General features: G+C 37.8%; 1 protein-coding gene across 2 annotated transcripts; it reads right to left on the reverse strand.

Moving 5' to 3' along the window:
- Positions 1-1,007: 1,007 nt before the first annotated feature.
- On the reverse strand, positions 1,008-17,031 carry EFHB (EF-hand domain family member B). 2 transcript variants are annotated; one of them, XM_036379244.2, is made up of 13 exons: positions 16,900-17,031; positions 16,525-16,584; positions 15,571-15,714; positions 14,164-14,344; positions 13,427-13,537; positions 11,698-11,824; positions 11,256-11,339; positions 9,433-9,500; positions 6,783-6,937; positions 5,771-5,978; positions 5,195-5,398; positions 4,213-4,394; positions 1,008-1,366 (listed from the first exon to the last, which is right to left on the reverse strand). In XM_036379244.2, exons 1-13 carry the CDS (start codon positions 16,963-16,965, stop codon positions 1,202-1,204), a joined length of 1,755 nt encoding a protein of 584 aa, XP_036235137.1. In that variant the 5' UTR covers positions 16,966-17,031; the 3' UTR covers positions 1,008-1,201. The 2 variants fall into 2 exon arrangements, with proteins under 2 accessions (XP_036235137.1, XP_036235138.1); XM_036379245.2 differs by lacking the exons at positions 16,525-16,584; positions 16,900-17,031 and having other exon boundaries at positions 15,477-15,651.
- Between the last annotated feature and the right edge of the window lie 2,444 nt (positions 17,032-19,475).

Genomic DNA, 19,475 nt, shown 5'->3' on the forward strand with positions numbered 1-19,475 from the left:
CAGCTCCTAGAACATAGGCAAAAGAGGAATCTTAAACACAACAGAAGAAGGAACTAAAACATTAAGCTGGCATTACATGTGCATTTCTAGTATTTAACAAAAGAAACCTTTACTTTCGTTGTAAAACTCAGTAACGCTTTTGGCTGGCAGCATTCTCCAAATCTTACTAAGGACTAAAACACTAATAGGTGACAAAATAGCATCCTTCTTTAAATTCTGTATATTAAGATTACATTGGGCAAGGATCTTTCATTTGAATTTGAAAGTCTAGAAGTAATATTTCTCACTGTTAAATAGTGAACAATTTCCATCTGGTTTACATCAAAGTTCAGTACTGTAGCAGAAGAGTGAACATTCCCACTCACAGTTGCATGTTTTCATATTATTTTCTTTCCATTACTTATTCTTATCGGACCTTTCATCTATTCATTGAGATTTGCATAATAATCTTTAAGGGTTTTCTATTAATGACTCTCTCTTTCCAAGAAACCACACTGGTCACAAATGAACAACTGGCTCTCTGAAAGCCCTCACAAACTTTTCTGACTACTCAGCAATGTAATGCTTATTACATAAGCACCTCTCAATATCTTTTTTCCTCATTGTGAAAGCTGAATACTATTAAGTAATAGTCATAAGGTTGCATAAAGAATAGGAGCCTCTACCACAAACTGGACATTCATTTCTGGCACTTCTTAACTTATAGGTTTTTATGGAGTCTATTTCATGACAACACTTTAGATCCCACACCTACTGCTATTTACCTTTCTTACTATTTGACAGTAAAGCACTTTCTCACATGAACATTCAAACATCTCAAACACTTTGCCACAACCAGATCTCTGTTGACAAGACTTATGGAACATGAGAAGAAAGGGAAAATGCCATGATATGATAATAATCTTTGACAGGCCTTGAATATCTGAAACATTTATTTTTAGCACTTTCAAAAGTGTTTTTCCATTTAAAAAAGAAAAAATAAATTTTAAAAAATGAAAAATGGGATATATTTGTAAATATCGGTACTACATTTACAAGCATGGATACCAGTTCCTACCAAATACAATGTTTCATATATATGTGGTGAACCCACTACTCAGAAAGACAATACACATAAATATTTGTTGTTTATTTTTTTATTCAGCACCAAAATTATGACTAATGTTAAATAAAAGCAGTGCCCAGAGACTAGAATCAGAGTCTAGAATTCTATGCCTGATTCACATATCTTATTCAGTATATTCCACATACTTTCTTCACAATCACAAAGCTCTTTTATCTCATGTTTTGTACACACTTGCTTCCATATTTCTTCAAACCTTTCATCTGAAGCATTCATGCCCATATTGTGGAGAATTTGTTTAATCTACAAAAATAATACAAAATAATGCAATTAATGTAATTCTAGTCAGCATTTTGTTAAACTCTACAGTGTCTGGCTTCGACATATTTAGCAATCTCTATTTGCCAAAGAATATTTTCCCACTCTTAAGTTAAAATTACAGACAACATCCCGCATCCTTAATGAAAGAAGTTCCTATTTAAGTAAATCTGAATCTTATTGCAATGAAAGCTGTACAAAATTGTCTGTCATTAATACAGTAATGTTGATGCACTACTTCAATGCTGGGACAAAAATCAAATACAGAAGACTAAGGCAAAAGTAAATGTTTTTCAAAAGCCCTAAGTAAAGTTCTGTTTATCCACTCTATTTTTGCTGTCTACAGTTACCAACACAAATCAGATTCTATTATTATCTGCATTTCACAGCAACAGTACTACACACAAGGTCATCAGCTGGTATAGATAAGTGGGTGAAGTGACTAAAATGAAATGGTTCACATCAACTTTGAGCCTTGCTATAATTTTACACCAAAATAATTCAGCAGAAGGGATTTTTCCATGTTTTCTCACTTGGATGCTTCCTGTTGCATGCTTCATTACACTGACCTGTTGACTCATTAGAGGAGGGTAACTTTAGAAGAATATTGATTCACTCTGTGCTTCTGTTAGTATCAGCAAACATTTGGCTTCTTCAATTGTATCATATATGTGTGTGTACATGTGCTATATTTATGCTATGGAGGCTTTATGCATGCTTTGATAAAGACCTTTAACGCAGTCAAATCAGCCTTATTATACTGTCTTTTATATGTCTGTATAAACATAGGCCTGATCCCCAGTACAGCAGATCTTCAGCTTCATCTTAGCCAATAAATCTGAGTGTTTCTGCAAGCTGAAATTGCAGGAGGAAAAAAGGGACTGAATTTTGTTTCTTTAAGCATAAGTGTTGTTTCAGTTACATCAATCATACTACCCATGAGTAAAACAAACCAGATCTGATCCGTTGTCTTCAACAAGCTAGTGAAATATAGAAATTAAACTAAAAGCAATATTCCTTCACAGGGCACCACTGCAGGGAGAATAAAGGACTACATGTTCTCATAATTTGGCTTCACTATGTTAAGAGAGAGCTCTGTCCTGACTCATCAACTGCTGTAAAATCATCACTGACCAAACCACAGACTACTGTCTGCAGACAGGATAAAACTCACTCTCACCCATGATCAACATGCTGCATACAAATTACACACTATTTCTCAACTACATAACTTCTATCCTCTTCAACAGACTGGAGAGAATTTTCGTGAAGAAAACAGCAAGTCCAATAACTATTTTGTTCTTTTGCAACAAGATGAGTCACCTCACAAAACTATTTCATAGTTAGAATTTGCATTCATTCCTACCACACTATACAAAACCAGCATTAAATTACTCTGAGCTTTCATCTAATAATAATATCATATAATCATGGAATTAACCATGAAATTTTTGGAAACATTGATTATACATATCAAAACAATAATCATAAAATTGCCAAATATCCCATTTCATGAACATAGGGTGTTTCGACAGACTCAGAGGTGGTTCTGCACTGAATTCTATATATAGCTAGTATAGTCTACAGTAGAGTATGACATCTCAGGACATGTTATAACTTCAGAGAACAGCTCTATCTAGTGCCTGACAGATGTAATTGGCTTCTCAATAAAGTATGAATTCTGTTTACTGTTAGCTATTTGCTGCATGCACTCATTTCCTGCTTTCAGAGATAGATTATAAAGTGGTAAAAGCTCATGTACACAACATTCTAACAAGATGTTTGATGAGCATGACACCATGCCTTCTACCCCCAGTCACCAACCAGCAACACTATTTTTTGTGAAATATATATTCAGTTTCTAGATCCACTTTCAAACATGACTGCTGAATATTTAATATAATGAGTAGAGGTCACTAATGTAATGAAGAAGAGGTTGCCACAGCCTCTTTCTCATTTTAGATTGGAATCTCACATTTCATCACAATTGTCTAATAAACTGTATGTCATGTAATGAAGTTCTCTCTTAATATTTTTCCCTATGAATTGTATACAAATGTAAAAACAAAGTGGTAAACAATACTGAAGAAGAAACAGCAAAGTTATTTTAGTATTTATGTGAGAGAAATTCTGTTCTGTGAGAAAACAGAGTAGCAGGAGGCTGCAGATGTATCAGAGGAATCATGGAGTCCCCAGGTAAGTCCCTAGAGTCTCATGTCCCATCTCTGTCTTGAGAATTATGAGACAGCACAGCATTGCTGTGTGACTCCCAATGTCCTCCATCACTATACAGATCCTTTGTAGACCTGAGCCTACAACTGTGACTCAGCAGAGCACTTAAAATGTACTCTCAAGTTGTTTGCTGAATTTGTCATTAGAAAAACCTGCCAAGTTTGTCTGAGGAGAGACACTTATGGTAAAATTTTCCATTAAACACCCCTATGTGATAGAAATTATTCGTATACACCTTTAAAAATCTCCTTGTGGGGCTTTTTAAGACGTTTCATGGAATACCTTAGATTGGAAGAGATCTCTGGAGATCATTTATCCAATCACATAATCAAAGCAGGGCTAACTTTACTATTAAACCAGGTTGCTTGAGACCTTGCTCAGAAATTCCAATAGCTTGGATCACAATAAAATTAACGTCTACCAGCTTTACGAACAATTTAGAATGTGAAGAGAACATATTTTTCAGATGGCTGAATGGATGTAAAGCAAGATGGTAATGTTGCACTATGAATTTTACAACCTGTTTACTTGAATTCCCACTCCCATATGACTAGCAGAATCATTATCTCGGAAGAATACTCTGAAGAAATTCACTATACCTCTGCCTTTGGTCTCTTTTTTAAAAGATGTTTTTCATATACTCCCTTTTGACTGAAGACAGAAGGGTACAGAAGTGAAAAACTACTGCCCTGGTCACCATAATTAGTCGTGTCACTGAGGCGGCAAATTTGAGGAGCAGGAATATCTGAACGAATACTTGGAACGCCACACAACGGATAACCTGTGAAAATCAATCAACAGGTAGCACAGATAAATAGCGCCAGGGAGGAGAAAACATTTTGTATGAAAAAAGAAGAAATGTGATGCTTGACATAAGTTCAGTAACAAGTTATAAAATTTTCTTCCTTTTATCTTTTTTCACATTTTTAGAAATCCTAGCTTCAGCTACATCATGAAGCGGGAAAACAAGGAATCTTGCAGTAATATACTAGTACTTACTTAGTATTCCCAGCTGAAATTATTTTAGGTGATGGTGTTGTCATTATAGTGCAAAGGTTTCACAGTGTTGTCTCCTTAGTGTAAGAGTTTCATACCTCCTTGATGTTTCTTGTAGGCAGCTCCTCCAAGCACTGACTCTTTCTTCTTCTTGCAGTAGCCAACTGACTCCAGTTCCCCTCAACCAACCAATCCACTCTTTTAGAACACTCTTCTTATTGGCTACAGCTATGGCCTGTTAAAGTCAGGCCTGCTCCTAATCTTCAATAATTAACCCAGCTGCAACTCTTTAGGGGTATGATAACTTTCTATACTACCTTTATTTTCTTATATTCTATCCCCCTACCATGATCGTAGGGGGATAGAATATCCAAATTTACCAGCATAATTTCTCAAAGACATGTAGATTAATTTCAATGTTGAATAGGCCATCCCTTCCAACTCCTAATCTTAAAAAAAGCTTAGCTTAAATAAATTAATTTGCTATTTTACATTGGTAGAACCTGTAGCAACACTTTTTAACTTTGCTCCTAATTTTGTCTTAAACAATGCTCACAAGTGAGCAGCACAGTCCACTGTACTTACAGGATGCTGGGATACCACCAACTACAGCATTATACTGAGAAGATGATGTTTGATAATTTGTATATACACGGTCTGTTGATCTTGTAAGTGGTTTTGGCATCTTTCCTGAGCTTTCTGGTTCTTTTAACTCAAGATCTTTCTGTTCTGGCAGTGGTTCATCCTCTTTCTTTGTGTCTTTGGGAAGATAGGCATCTAATTTTTTCCCTACAAAAGGGAAAAAGTTATGGGACAGCCAAGATAGATTACCAATATATTATAGACTAAGAGGCAAAAAACTTTGTTTGACTAACTGTAAAGGAGGTAACATAATTCATCTACATTCCTGATAATGCTTCTAGGTGATATTTTGCTTTCTGTTGATCTGTATTACTAAGGAAACTTCCCAGTGTCAATCTTAGCATGCAACACAGAACTCCAGGATTCTGAAACACATCTGTATCTGAGATGCTGGTAGTTAAATTAGTCTCTAAATCCTACCCTTCTAAAGGAGCACCTAGTTTCCAACAGCAATGTCCTTTCAACAGCTATCCTAAGAACTAGATCACCCCCATATTTTCCCAGTATTAAGGAATCTACCTTTTGTAATTATTTTTTCTTCAAACTCTTTAACACCCATTTTATCTTTCCAGTTCAGAAAGTTCGCAAAGTCCCGGTAATTAATCAGACCATCCTTATCCAAATCACAGCAGTCAAATAAGGATTCCAGGAGCTCATCATCCAGATTCACATTCAGCTGAGAAAAGATCTTTCGTAGCTTTTCCTTGTGTATCATTCCATCACCATTCTATTACAAAGTAAACAAAACAGTTGTTATATTCTATAATTCTCTAAGAGCCATCATAAAGTAACTTCACCAAAAGAAACACATGCACGTGTTTATACATGTATGTATATATATTTATACATATATATAAATAGCACCAGACACACTATTTCAAGAAGAGTAATATTGCTGAATACAAAAATAAACCCTAAGTATTTTAGAAATCTGAAAAATGTCAAAAATGTTGAAAATGTTAATTTTCAACTTAAATAAAACAGTGATTTGAGAGCAAAGGTGTGAGAGACAGGCTACTGTAACAAGATAGCAATCTAATCATAAATGTTGAGGAAAAGCCAAGCTATCTTTAAAAGTAAGACATCAATCATTCTGTATACATTACAATTAATGTTACATATGAAATGCCAATTACAATTTTTTTCCAGAGAGAAAAAAAGAAAATACCTGAAATTCTGAGGCTTGACAACTCAGTCAAAAAGTACAGCTTGGAAGAAAATATGAACATAACCCCTTCCAACTGTTTACTCTTTGCAAAGGAATGCCAGACTTTGAAGTCCAATCCTGCTTGTCCCTCTAACCTGGATATTCCAAATAATATTACGAAAAGCTCCAAATACTATTGTGTCTAATTCCATAGCATATCACAGTAGATGAGACATTCAATAACTATGAAGTTATCTTCACAGTTACAGTCTTCATCCATATTTACTTTGCTATGCTTGTGTTTCTTCTTGTCTGTATCTCTACAGCACAGGAGTGCCTAATGTCACACATTCCTTTACATTTATACCTTTTCAGAGCACTAACCTTATCAAAATGTCTTAATGCTTCTAGTAACACATTAAAATTCCTATAGTTAGCTTTCTTCAGACTTTCTCGAACTGCAATCAAGATAACTCTTTCTCTGTCCTTCCCACGGAAGAACTCACATGGAACCCGGACATGAAGAAGATCATGAACATCTATAAAAATGAACAATTCCTCAATTAGTTGTGCATATACAGTAATCAAACATTTACCAAAAAAAAAAAAAAGCTTGCATTCATTAGGAAAAGGAGAATTTCAGTTTCAAGATGCTAATTTTCAGCACTGCTGAACAGCTGATACAACTACTTCATTGCAAGATCAAATGGTTCATATAATTATTTTTCTACTCACACATAGAACCTAATGTATGGAACGTAATAATGCAGCTTCACAAATCCATCCACTGCTTCCAAGAGCTTCTAAAAGCAGTAGTTTTTACTCAATGTCCAGATAATTGATTAACAAAGAACATATATTATTGATCTACCACTTCCAGTCTGTCGCGTTCCACATACTTACGAGATATAAGTATATACTTATATACTATCCAAAATTTAGTATTTTGGATAATTATATCACAGGTTTCTAGAAAGACAATGCAATATCTTTATGTTACTGTTCCCATTTTCCATGTATCCTAACTCTATCAGTATTTTTAAACACTTTAGCACACTGAGCTACAATCGTCATCCAAATTCCCAAGGTACCAATGCCACTTTCTGGAGTGCAAGAAGTTCATTCACAGTACAGTAACAAACATGAGTAGCTCACCTAATCCCCCTCTAACAGCAGTGTACAAGCATTTTGTTCAGCTCCTTCTGCTCTTGTTTATAGCATGAACTTTATTATACTACGTAGTAAAACGTGTAAAAGATTATTCACTCTTTGAACAGACTTTCTCTGGCCCAGATTAACTGTACGACTTTGATCCACTTCATTTTTTTGCTTCCCAATTATTGACTGTATTCCCTAACTATTAAACACAATGCTAAAACATCGTCAATCCCATTGACTATTTGAGTTGAATAGCTTTCAAAATTTTGTCATAATGAAAATAAAGAAGTTTTGCTGTACTCTGCTTTCTATCTCCTTGCAACCTTCAAAACTTATTATTCCTATTTATTACTTGTAATTTTTACTCTTTTTAGAGAAGTGCTTGAGAAATCATTGAGAGGGAATATGCATGATTGATTTAAATAGCCATTTTAGTTTGTCACTTTGATGTCAATAAGGGTTTTCTGCCATTTCCCATTTTGTTACATGTCATGGTTTGACACTGGTGCAATGCCAGTGCCCCCATGAAAATACATTCTCCCTGGTGTCTACTGTGAGATGTGACCCGGAATAGAGCAAAACAGGCTCCAGCTTAGGAATAAAAGGAAAAAAAAACCTTTGTTAACTTACAATATATAAAAGAAACACACAGAACTCAGGATGAAAACCTTCCAAACATTCCTCCTCCCCCCACCAAATTCCCAATACATCACAGTAAGACAAAACCTTGGATTCTGAATTCAGTTACCACCCCTCAGATCACCAACTCTCAGTCCATCACCACCCTTCAGATAATCAATTCTCAGTTCATGAAGAAGAGAGGAATCCCTCTTGTGCCATAGGCTTCACCAGGAAACACAGTTGAAACTTGTGTGTTTCCATGTCACACGTGGCACCGCATGGAGCACATTTGCCATCGTGACATCTTCCTTCCATGCCCAGTGCTCTCACCACTGCACATGGATCAGAGCTGCTTCTAGGGTTTTCCTTTTAAGGGTGCTTTGCCCAGTTCAAAAAAGAGCATGGTCTCTCACTTTTGGGACACCTGTCCCCCCCAGATTTCACCCCCTGGGGCTGAGAGGTCTCAAGAACAGAGATCTTCTCCTTCACTGAAGATCGAGGGCACCACCACCCTCCTCACCCGTTGTCTCTGTTCAGGCATTCCGTCACCTACCAACACTGAACTCTCTTGCTCCGAGCCATTGCCTCCCCATAAATGCAGTCTCTGTGCCACAGGAAAAACTCTCTCTCTCTCTCTCTCTCTCTCTCTCTCTCTCTCTCTCTCTCTCTCTCTCTGCGCGGGGGGAGACTGCCTGATGACTCTCCAATGTTCCTCCACCCTTCCATCCTGCAGGGGCCTTCACCTCCCCTCTCTGTCCAAGACCCGGCCTACCTCACCCGGCCGCATGGCTTCCCCTCCCCGCCCAGCCCGCAGCAGCCGGGCAGGGGAGCAGGGGAGCTCTCACCTCTTTCACCACCAGAACCCAAGAGAGCTTCCCCCTGGCCGTTCTCTGCTTTTAACCCCCTGCGTTCTCAGAGGCCACACCAGGTGCCAATATTCAAATCTGAACACCCATTGGTTTTATCACAGCATCCCAAAAAACTCACTTCCTCTTAAACCAGGACAAAAGGCTTTAAAAAAGAAAGAAAAACCAGCATGATAATCCCAAACCTAAAGCTTCTATATTTTTGACATTTTCTTTTTTCCCACTAGCAACTTTAAATCCACTCAAATTTACATTTCAAAAATTTATTGTCAACAAATTTTTGTACCTTGCCTCTTAAAATTTTAGGAAAATTGTACATACAACCAACAGTTACTACTTCAGCAGAGTTTCATCAGCAAGGTAAGATTTTATTCTGCTCTTGAACTTACCATATTCATCTGGACGGATTGCCAATCCAAATGTATGGTCTGGGGGAACATTCATAGTATCTGCTATACTGTCAAAAAGAACATTTTTTTGTTAATTGCCAAACAGTTTATTAATACCCAAAATAAAATCTCAGCTACTGTTAAAAAAAAAAGTGATTAATAACAGGGATGATACTCATAGTTTACCTGAAATTTGTTTATCAGGACTTTGTTTCAACATTACCATTCCAGAAAAGCAACCCTTTACAAGCTGATTAGAACATTCACCGTTTGTAACATAACACAGCCAAATGTTTATAACATAACACAGCCAAACATTAACTTTTTGAACATTTATGCTCATTATAAAGAAAAACACTCTATGCCATTTTTCCAAAGAAAATGATAGAAACATGCAAGAAAAGTCCTTGTAGTCAAAGAATGGGAATATTTAGACAAAATCTCCAACTGAAATGTCTGAAATAAACTACTTTTGGATAAAGTGGAAAAATTGAATCACATCTCTGCCTTTCCATGTGCAATTTTTTGTCTACCAAAGCCAGCAACCAAGCCCATATCCATGTGGAAAACTTTTCTCAGTTCTATTTTCCAAAAATTGAAGTTTTCTCTTTTGACATTAAAGAACTCCTTCCTTTTTTAATTTTAAAAAGATACAATGCTCATTTTATTTTTAATAATAAAATAATTAAAACACTTATCTGAATCAAAAATCCCCATCAGAATTTAAAAGATTATCAGAGCTTTGTTCTAAAGCACAAAACAAAAAAACAAAAACCCACACAGAGAAATGGAAATAGCACAATCTAAAAACCACTATGTATATTTTTCTTTTATCATTTTCATATCACACATAGGACGTGGATAGCATAAAATTCACTAAATAAGATTAAGTTTAGCCTGTATCTGTCTTGTAATATTAGTGGTGGGTTTCAGCCTACACTGCAACCCATCCCTGACTGATCACACTGCTTCATGGCGCTCATGCTCCAAGTCTGTCTCACAGTACGCTGGGACACAGTGACAGGGAGAGAAGAAACTGACTTGTATTTGTGCTCACTGCTCACATGCATTTATGAGAACACTTCCCCACATCAACCTAGGCTTGGGATCTTGAGTTTAAAATTATCTTTTGCTACCAAAGTCCATGTTAGTGAGCCTTCAGATATGTTTTTGCAGAAATCTAGAGCATCTGCAAAGACAGCCTTTGGATACATTCAGGAGCCCTAAATCTGCAGCACACCTGGATCCTAACCACACTGTACCTTGACTTCTGTGGTGCTTCTTAAGCGCTGTTCTGTAAAATTACAAACCGTCCCAGATTGCTTCATAAATGTCAGTCATTCTAATGATTCAACAGAGATTGGTAAATGCTGCTCAGTAATAAAATTTAGCTCCATGTCCTTTTCCAAGGAAGTAATACAGTGAGATTACAGATGATGTAACAAAGAAGACCAAAAATAGTGTGAGAGTAAGCAAAATGGTCAAATCCCGAAACATTAGGTGATATGTGTCAGTCCTTTCAAAACTTACTAATTGCAAAATACTGGGGGAAAAAATGTCTTAAAGAGTGCTTGACCATTTAAATAGTAAGACCTAACTTCACTACATGGACACAGTACAGCCTCTACTAGAAACTTGTGTACTTATCAGCCTAATTAGGGCAGGTAGAAGGTCTTTTTCTGTTAAATGAGTGCTGCACTGGAAGCATCAAGCACACAAGTATATTTTGTATCCAAGACATAAAAAGATATTGAAGAAATGGCAAAAGTGAGTGAATTTTGTGCTTGATCAATTTGTAACAGAAGGTATATTTGCTTACTTACGGATCAAAAACTTTTCCAACCAGAGGCTGGTATTTTTCCTTAAAATCATCACTTCGTTTTGACACAAGGTGTGGTGCTCTCTTCCTACAAATTACAAAAATAACTCTTGCACATACTTTTTAAAATATTCAATGTTTTTTCAATACTATTTTAAAATATTATTATATATTAAAAGAAAACAGCAAGTCCTTTCAACTTAGTGATTAAACTATCTTGCTACTTAAAATCAAAGGGCTTTACATAATGCATAAGACATGCCAAGAGTTGTTGTATGGTAAAAGTTATCTGGATAAACTGTTCTGAAAATCACATCTTGCATTTTCTATTCAGTTCAATACAGCTAAGGATAGGATTGTGAGATATACAATTTTCTTCAAATAGGAAGACCCACTCTTCCTGATAATTTTTTAAATAATTAATTAGTTAACTCATTGCAACTTACGAATCCAGGTCCAGGACCCAATTGAAGGTCTTGGCTGTATTTCGCCCATCTTCATAGTGAGGGGTTTCCATTCCATAAACAAAAGACTTGTCAAAGTGTGAGTTATACTTCCTATTAACTGATTCCCCTGCAGAAAAAGCAGGCATTTCAACCTGTGTAAAACACCTAAGGAAGAAAAAAATGTACCCAGTATCTTCGTTCTTAAGACAAAACAATGAAGAAACAAAGGCAAATAACCAACAGATCTGTTCAATTAAAGATAAATAATTTGCATTCTCCCCGTTTATTGAGTAGTTAGGAACAATCTCATTGTCAAAAGTGAAAAGGCAAAATAAAAAGCAAAAACTGCTTCAGTTGGATGTTCTTTTATGTCTGATTAAAGACAAGCCCAACAGAATAAATTAAATCATGTAGCCTAAGTGATGAGGGTCAAACAAACATTGCTTTATAATATCTACACTTGAGCAGAAATGTGTACTATTTGATTGATTGTTTTCAAAAAATGCAAAAAATGTTTTTGACGTGTTGCATTTTCAGATATACTCTTGCTATGTCTTTTTGTCACAGAAAAAACAGTCATTCTTTTTCTTCAAAGTCTTTTCTATCACCTTTTAAAAAGAATGATAATTAGAACTTCCAAAAACATTATTCACTGCATGTTTTCTAATAAGGGCTCCATATGGCTGTATGGCAGCATGGCATTTTTTACACTATTGGTGGGGCACATAGTTGACTTTTTTTCTGTCATTCTGCTTCTGACTTGGCCTCTCCATGGTGGATGGATGTAACAAAAGAGACAGAAACAGACAATGGATAATTTCACTAAAACACCCAAGAAAGGCAGAGAAGAGAAGAAATGAAGTTACAGGTTTGGCCAATTTGTACCAATACTATTTATAGAATAATTTCTCAGTGAGACAACAAAGTACTATAATTTCACATCAATGTAATAGTCTCCACATAAAATTTACATTTTCAGCCAAAGTGGAAGTCATAGAACTGGGAAAAATCGAAGTGGCTGCAAAAAAAAATAAATGTAGTGAATTTTAGAGTTCTATTTGTCACTCTGCTCCTGTGCAGACCTGTGAAATAAAGGGTAACCACCCCTGAGCAGACCGCATCACACAGGTACAGCCCCCAGGAGCTGAAGCAATGCAGGCACAGCCCACAGTCCCACTGGAGGATTCTGTAGGCTGAGGGACCTGCATTCCAGAGAGCCACCCAGCAGCCTGAAATTCTTCACAACCAGATCTTAATGCTAAGCTCCTCATCAGAAAGTCTGCCTGCTCTGAAATTCTGTTTGGATCCTGAAGAAAGACAAGAACTAGAGGAAAAAGTACTGGAATGGGTTGGGCTCACAGTGTGTGACTTCAAATCTGAGATTGCTTTCAGTGGCACAGACAATGCCAAACTCAAAAAGCAACCAGGGCATCTGTGAGTTTCTAGTTTCCTGGAAATATTTTGCTTTTCAAACAGCACCAGGCTTCCAACTCCTTCATGAAGTTCTTACACTGTTTTAAATGCCCATCCTGAAGTGATTGACAGTTCTAGAAACTGAGATCATGCTCTCTCACTTGCTGTTTTTTCACATAATTTTTAAAAGTAATATCTATTTTATTAATACAGTGGTTAAAATTAATAGTTTATATCTCAAAAAATAGCATACAGTAGGCACTGAACACACCTAGAGGAATTTTTTACGTGGTTTCTTATGAGCCTTTTACCTTACCTGCATAATAATCCTCATGTGAGAGAACATACAAATCATGACCTTCTCTCGCTTCTTTATCCACTTCCTCAAAGGTTTTTGGTGGATTTACAAGCTCTCCAGCTGTTAAATCTGGAAACAAATAAAGAAAGTATGGTTGGGGGAGCTAAGGGGTATGGATATCTTGTTTCATTCATTCTTAATTGTAAACAATACCTGTTAGAGAAGTTGCTAATACTGTGGAAGGATGATACTTCTTACCACATGCTAGTCAGTCTGTATTCATCTAATGAATAGATGAATAAACATCTAATTCATTGTTCACCTAATGACATGGGACTAGGGAGAGAATCACAGAAACCCAGATGAACAGAACTTTTGCAATAAAGCTACATGGGCAATACAGATGTGATTTCCTCCAGTCTATGGAAGAAAGCTACACATGTCAAGGAAGTTTCTTCCATGAGACCTATTAGAGTTGTTGGGAAAAGGAAGGTAAGTTGACAGCTGCCCTGCAGTTCTCGCAGGAAATCTATAAACACAGAAAGGAGAGAGCCAAAAGTCCTGGTAGTTACCATATGTTCTCAGTTGCTTGTTTCTTCATCAAAACTGAAAAATTTTTAGGCCTTTTAGTAGTTGTTATTTAATACCTCTTCTCTTAAAATGGAGTTGTTGGAATCTTAGAGCATGTGCTAGATAATAAATTGCAGATTATCTTGTATTTACAGGAAATATGTTTTAATAGCACATTTTCCTACCTTTGAAGACTTTAATTCCAAATGTAGTTTTAATTATATCCAAGCCCTCAGGTAACTTCAAAGATTGATCATGTGATTTACCCAAAGGTGCTTCACGATTACTGAAGTAAATTGCTTCTTTCATATCTTGCATCTTTTCTTGAAATTCACTTTTAGCAACTGGACTTATCAATGAAGCTACCTGAAGACATCACAAACAACACCAGAGGCAGGAAAACCAACAAACTTTGATCATTCACACATCACTACGACTACCCACACAAACAAAAGTTTGCTCATAAACTTCCATGGTTACACTGACATAATTTTATCCATTGAGTCTCACAATAAGTATTACTTTTATGCTCATTTTTCCACTTTTTAATATATACATTTTCTGACTGCAGTCTTTCTTTTCTTAGCACATATTAGAAACTATAGTCAAATTAAAATGTGACCAAAACTAAAGTGATTTGTTTTTTCAGGCTATCAAAGTAATGGAGATTCTAGAGATTTATTATTAGACTCTCATTAAATATTATATAAAAAAATACTGAAAAAATTAGTAGCAAATACAATTGATCCAAACCTATGCTTAGCAAAGTGACTAGACTTCCAACCCTTCCTAGAGATAATATTTAATTAATAATGCAAAGTCTTCAACAGACAGTACAGGTTAATCCAGTACAGATCAATCCATTCAACAAAAAACTTCTAAGGAAAGATACCAAAACCTGGTTGTCTTTCATTTTGGATATGCCTAATAAATGTCCTACTCAACATCCTGGAATACTAGGACTTACTTCCTTCCTAAAAATACACTTTCGTAACCCAACTGCCATTTTTAGAGACAGGAACACTAACTGTGTGATAAAACTACCAATGATCTCATCAGTTGTTTGATTACAGATTACAAAAATAATTTCTAAAGAATACACACAAAATAGTCTGATATATCCAAACCATCACTTTTTGGCTAAAAAAACTCAGTTTCTAGCCAAAGGTAAGAAAGCATACAGAATGATTTACACCAAACTGTAAACACATTTGCAAATAACAGCTCTTTTGCTAAGAACTCAACTGGGTTTATCTCTGTAACCCACCAAAAAAAAAAAAAAAGCAAGCAGCAAAATTTGTAGGTAGAAGACTGTTCACTAACTTAAATCTTGAAATTAAATTAACAATTCAGTAGTCACTACAAAAAGTTACATCACTGATAACAGTCACTGAACTTCAAATATTTTCCAGGTTCAATAATGCTAAGTCCTATGATTTGACCTAAGAACTCAGATAATTCACAGCAGCTGTGAAATGCTGCAGTATAAATCACTCACCTTTATCCCTGACTATGAAGACATCAGTTGCTTTTATTAAGAACACTCTTAAGAGGTTCATTCTTAAACAAGAGTAAAGGAGGCACATTCTTACACTGCATTGGGAGGTTGACTTTATGCCATGTGTCAGGTGTGTTGCAACATCGGGATCATCTGCACTGCCGTAGAATATTATTTTAGCACCAGGAGCTGGATCTGTTGTCTTTCGAAACTTTCGTACAGCAGTGGGAGTAACAGGCTATATGTAAGGCAAAGCAAAAACAAGTTTACACCAGACATTCACAAAACATTAATTAAAAGAAAATGTACTCCAGATATTTGTGTCATTCCAGATATAAGAACAAAATATGAGGATGCTTTAGGGCTGCAGTACACACATATGATCCTGCAGATGCTGATACTGTGAGCATAAGGTCAACAAAACCCAGACTAAATTTTATCAAACTAGCATTGCTAAGTTTCAACACTTCCCATAATTTTTATTTCTTTTTTTAATTTGGGTAACAGCTACTTCACATATTCTTGATGAAAACTAGATGTTACAATTATAAATTTCAGAAACCTTTAACCCGACTCACAATTCCACCATCAATGAAGCAATTTTGGAAATTATTTAAACTAGAGTGTTGGGGTTTCTTTAATTATTATTTAAATGGAGACCTGCTATTTACAGGATCCATTTGTGTCTCAGTAGCCTCTGACTCTTCAGAGCCATGGGGAAGGGCCAGCGAGATTCCCAGTTCTGGCAGGCATCCTTGTAAAGAAGAACCTCCATCAGAAGTAATAATAATTTCCAGTAATTACTTCGATTGCATTACCAGAGGGAAAAACTGCCTAAAACAATTATATTTAGTCCCAACTAAGCAAGCACAGTGACTTTTGTAAAACATGTGGAATGAAAATGAACTGCCAGAAGTGTTTTCCAATCTTGCCGGCTAGTCTTAGAAATTCCACGTGATAAAAAACAACATTGAAATAAACGGTAGTTTCAAAAGTGAAGAGATGTAGGAAAAAAAACAAAACAGGAGCCTCTACAAAACCAACTCACCCTGGGTGTCTCTTTGAGACAACTCGCAACTGTGTTGCCCGCTGGACTCAACTTTCCAGCCTAAACAATGCAATCAAAAAATAAATAACGTATAAGGAGGCTCGTATTAATACACACAACTAGTCAAACTGGGATCTGGCACTATGCACGGGACGTTGTCCAATTGTCCCTGTTTTGATGAGGGTGGGAAGGAGCCACCCTCATTTCTGGGAGAGAAGGGGCTCGCAGGGAGATGCGCCATCCCCACCCACACGCTGCCCTCCTCCAGCCCCTTCCCTCGGCGAGACTCCGCCCCAGAAAGGCACAGGAGCGGGGCACAGAAGCGGGGGCGCGGCTCCGGGGCATCGGCAGGACTCCTTTGGCGAAGGCACTCACATTCGGCAGCTCTGGAGTCCCGTTGGGGAGCGTCTCTTTGGGGCATGGCGGTGGCTGCTCCGCCATGGCCACCGCTTACTCTCCTCGCTCAGTAACGGCGGCGGCGGCGGCGCAGGCAGCGCTCGTGCGAGATGCGCCGTGCGGCCGCCGGTGACAGCGCTCCACCATCCCCTCGCACCCATCGCCCTCCATCCTGCCCCTCACAGCGCTCCGCCATCCCGCTCACATCCACCGCCTCCTGTCCTGCCCCTCACAGCGCTCCGCCATCCCGCTCACATCCACCGCCTCCTGTCCTGCCCCTCACAGCGCTCCGCCATCCCGCTCACACCCACCGCCTCCTGTCCTGCCCCTCACAGCGCTCCGCCATCCCGCTCACACCCACCGCCTCCTGTCCTGCCCCTCACAGCGCTCCGCCATCCCCTCGCACCCACCGCCCTCCATCCTGCTCCTCGCAGTGCTCCGCCATCCCCTCGCACCCAGCGCTCCCCGTCCTGCCCCTCACAGCGCTCCGCTATCCCCTCGCACCAGCGCCGTCCATCCTGCCCCTCACAGCGCTCCGCCATCCCCTCGCACCAGCGCCGTCCATCCTGCCCCTCACAGCGCTCCGCCATCCCCTCGCACCAGCGCCCACCTCTTCTCTGCTCACCCTCCCTCCACCGCCCTCAGCACCCGCCACCCCCCTTACATCTCACACCCCTCGCGAAAAGTCAGGAAATAAATTGCATCGGGCTGTTTTGTAAATGTCATGATCTAGAAAAATAATTAAGGCCTAGCCGCAGAGGTCGCACATTTCTTAGACCGACTGTTAAATCTTTGAAAACCTACCAGCTTTCAGATAGGCAGGTTGACTCTTGAGGTTTAAATGAGGTCTTACATGGTCAAAAGTTTGATCAAACTTCCAATCTTTATTACTGTAATAAAAAATACTGCCCCTTTCACAAGTGTTGTCACATGCTATTAAAATATTGGGGCAGTTCCTCTAGAGAAAACTGCAGCTCACCCACACATAGCTTGGAGGTGGGTGAGAGAAGCCCGTCAGCACTACCCCATGTATCAGACACGTGAGTGCTCTCACTGTTTGCCTTAAATGAGTCAACACCTCGTATATCTAACCCACTGTATTTGCCTTTTAGAAACAGATGTGGATTATTTCAGAAAAGCAGCGTGGGTAAGACTGAACAAGTCTCACCGCTGTTTAACAGACTCTCAGTTCTTACGAAGACTTATTCTCAGATGACATGTAGCAAACCATCCTATTCTTCCCAGCAAAATATCTCAATTTAATCACATCTTGCTCCATTCTCTATAGTCCTTCGATGGCAAAACCAATTTTAGATAAATATACAGACCTTACTTGTAATTAATCAAACATTACCAGGTGTCACCATTTCATTCTCTGCTCTAACATTTGTTTGGTAAGGACTTTAGATGAATGATGCTAAATTAAAACTAAATTCCTTTTCTACAAAAGGAAGCTGAGAGGTTCAGGCAGCCACTGCTGTCTAATGATGTGCTCTGGCTGTCCAAGTCACCAACAGTACTTGTCAGTGGCATGATCCATGAACTTCCAGCACATACAAGCAAATGTATCTTGGTGTTCTCCAGGCAAGAAGCATCAGTATAGCATCAACTATGATTTAGCTGTGGCAATGCTGATATGTCTTTTCAAAAGACATTATGTGTTTTCTGCTGTAGACGTGGCTGCACCACACCCCTGGTATAGAACATCCATGTCCAATTGGGAACTAAAGAAGCTCTTGTAAAGTCTCAGTGTGTTCAGTTCTTTTCATATTTCAATCATATTTGTTGTTGCTTGAAGTTTAGAGTTTTCCTGCAAAACAAAACAATATTTTTTGGTAGTTTAATAAATAAAATGATTGGTTGTGTCTTGCCTTGTGATCCATTAATCTGTAAGGTTAAATTTCTATCTAGTGAAGTTGTCAGAAGGGAGAACTATTTATAGAGAAGAAGAGCAAAGTACAGTAATGTAAAAATTAGATGGTAATAATATGGCACAGGAAACTGGTTTTTTTTTTATCCCAGGATAAAATTCAGGAAATGGAATTTTTGTCCTAATGTTTGTTGTATTTCTAGATGGCTCTCTACCTGTGCTCAAGGTGGTATCATTTTTATACCTTCTGTGCATTACTGATTTATTTTTCCCCAGTAGGTGGCCACACTTGCTAATTGAAACCATCCACTCAGCCCCGATGGAGTGGGTTGTGTCAAAGGCATAAAAATAGGACTTGGACATGTAAGAAGAGTGCCTATTGCAGAAACAAGTAGAGCAGAAGTCCTTTCCTTTTTTTTTGCCTCTCTGTGCTTCTTTCCTTTTTTTGCAGAAACGTGGGTCCCTATAAATCAATTTGAAACCTACTTTCCTATAATTCCTCTCATTCTGGAACCAGTGTTACATCCATTCTTTCTTATACTGAAAGTTATTTTGGCCACAGAAAGAGTATTTGTGGAGTGGGAAGGACCTGTAATTTTAAAGATGATGAATTAACAAAAACTAATTGAACTCAACTTTAGGGAAAAAAAGATTAAAACTTTCTTTACTTCAGCATGAATTTGTC

This window comes from Molothrus ater, chromosome 1, assembly GCF_012460135.2.
Source record: "Molothrus ater isolate BHLD 08-10-18 breed brown headed cowbird chromosome 1, BPBGC_Mater_1.1, whole genome shotgun sequence".
NCBI classification, from domain to species: domain Eukaryota; kingdom Metazoa; phylum Chordata; class Aves; order Passeriformes; family Icteridae; genus Molothrus; species Molothrus ater.

Excerpts from the sequence above, each read along its gene's own strand:
- EFHB (XM_036379244.2), bottom strand. The coding sequence starts at position 16,965 with ATGGCGGAGCAGCCACCGCCATGCCCCAAAGAGACGCTCCCCAACGGG. Across the intron at positions 13,538-14,163 it reads TGGAATTAAAGTCTTCAAAG|ATTTAACAGCTGGAGAGCTT; the intron begins GTAGGAAAATGT and ends ATTTGTTTCCAG. Across the intron at positions 6,938-9,432 it reads AATCCGTCCAGATGAATATG|ATGTTCATGATCTTCTTCAT; the intron begins GTAAGTTCAAGA and ends TCATTTTTATAG.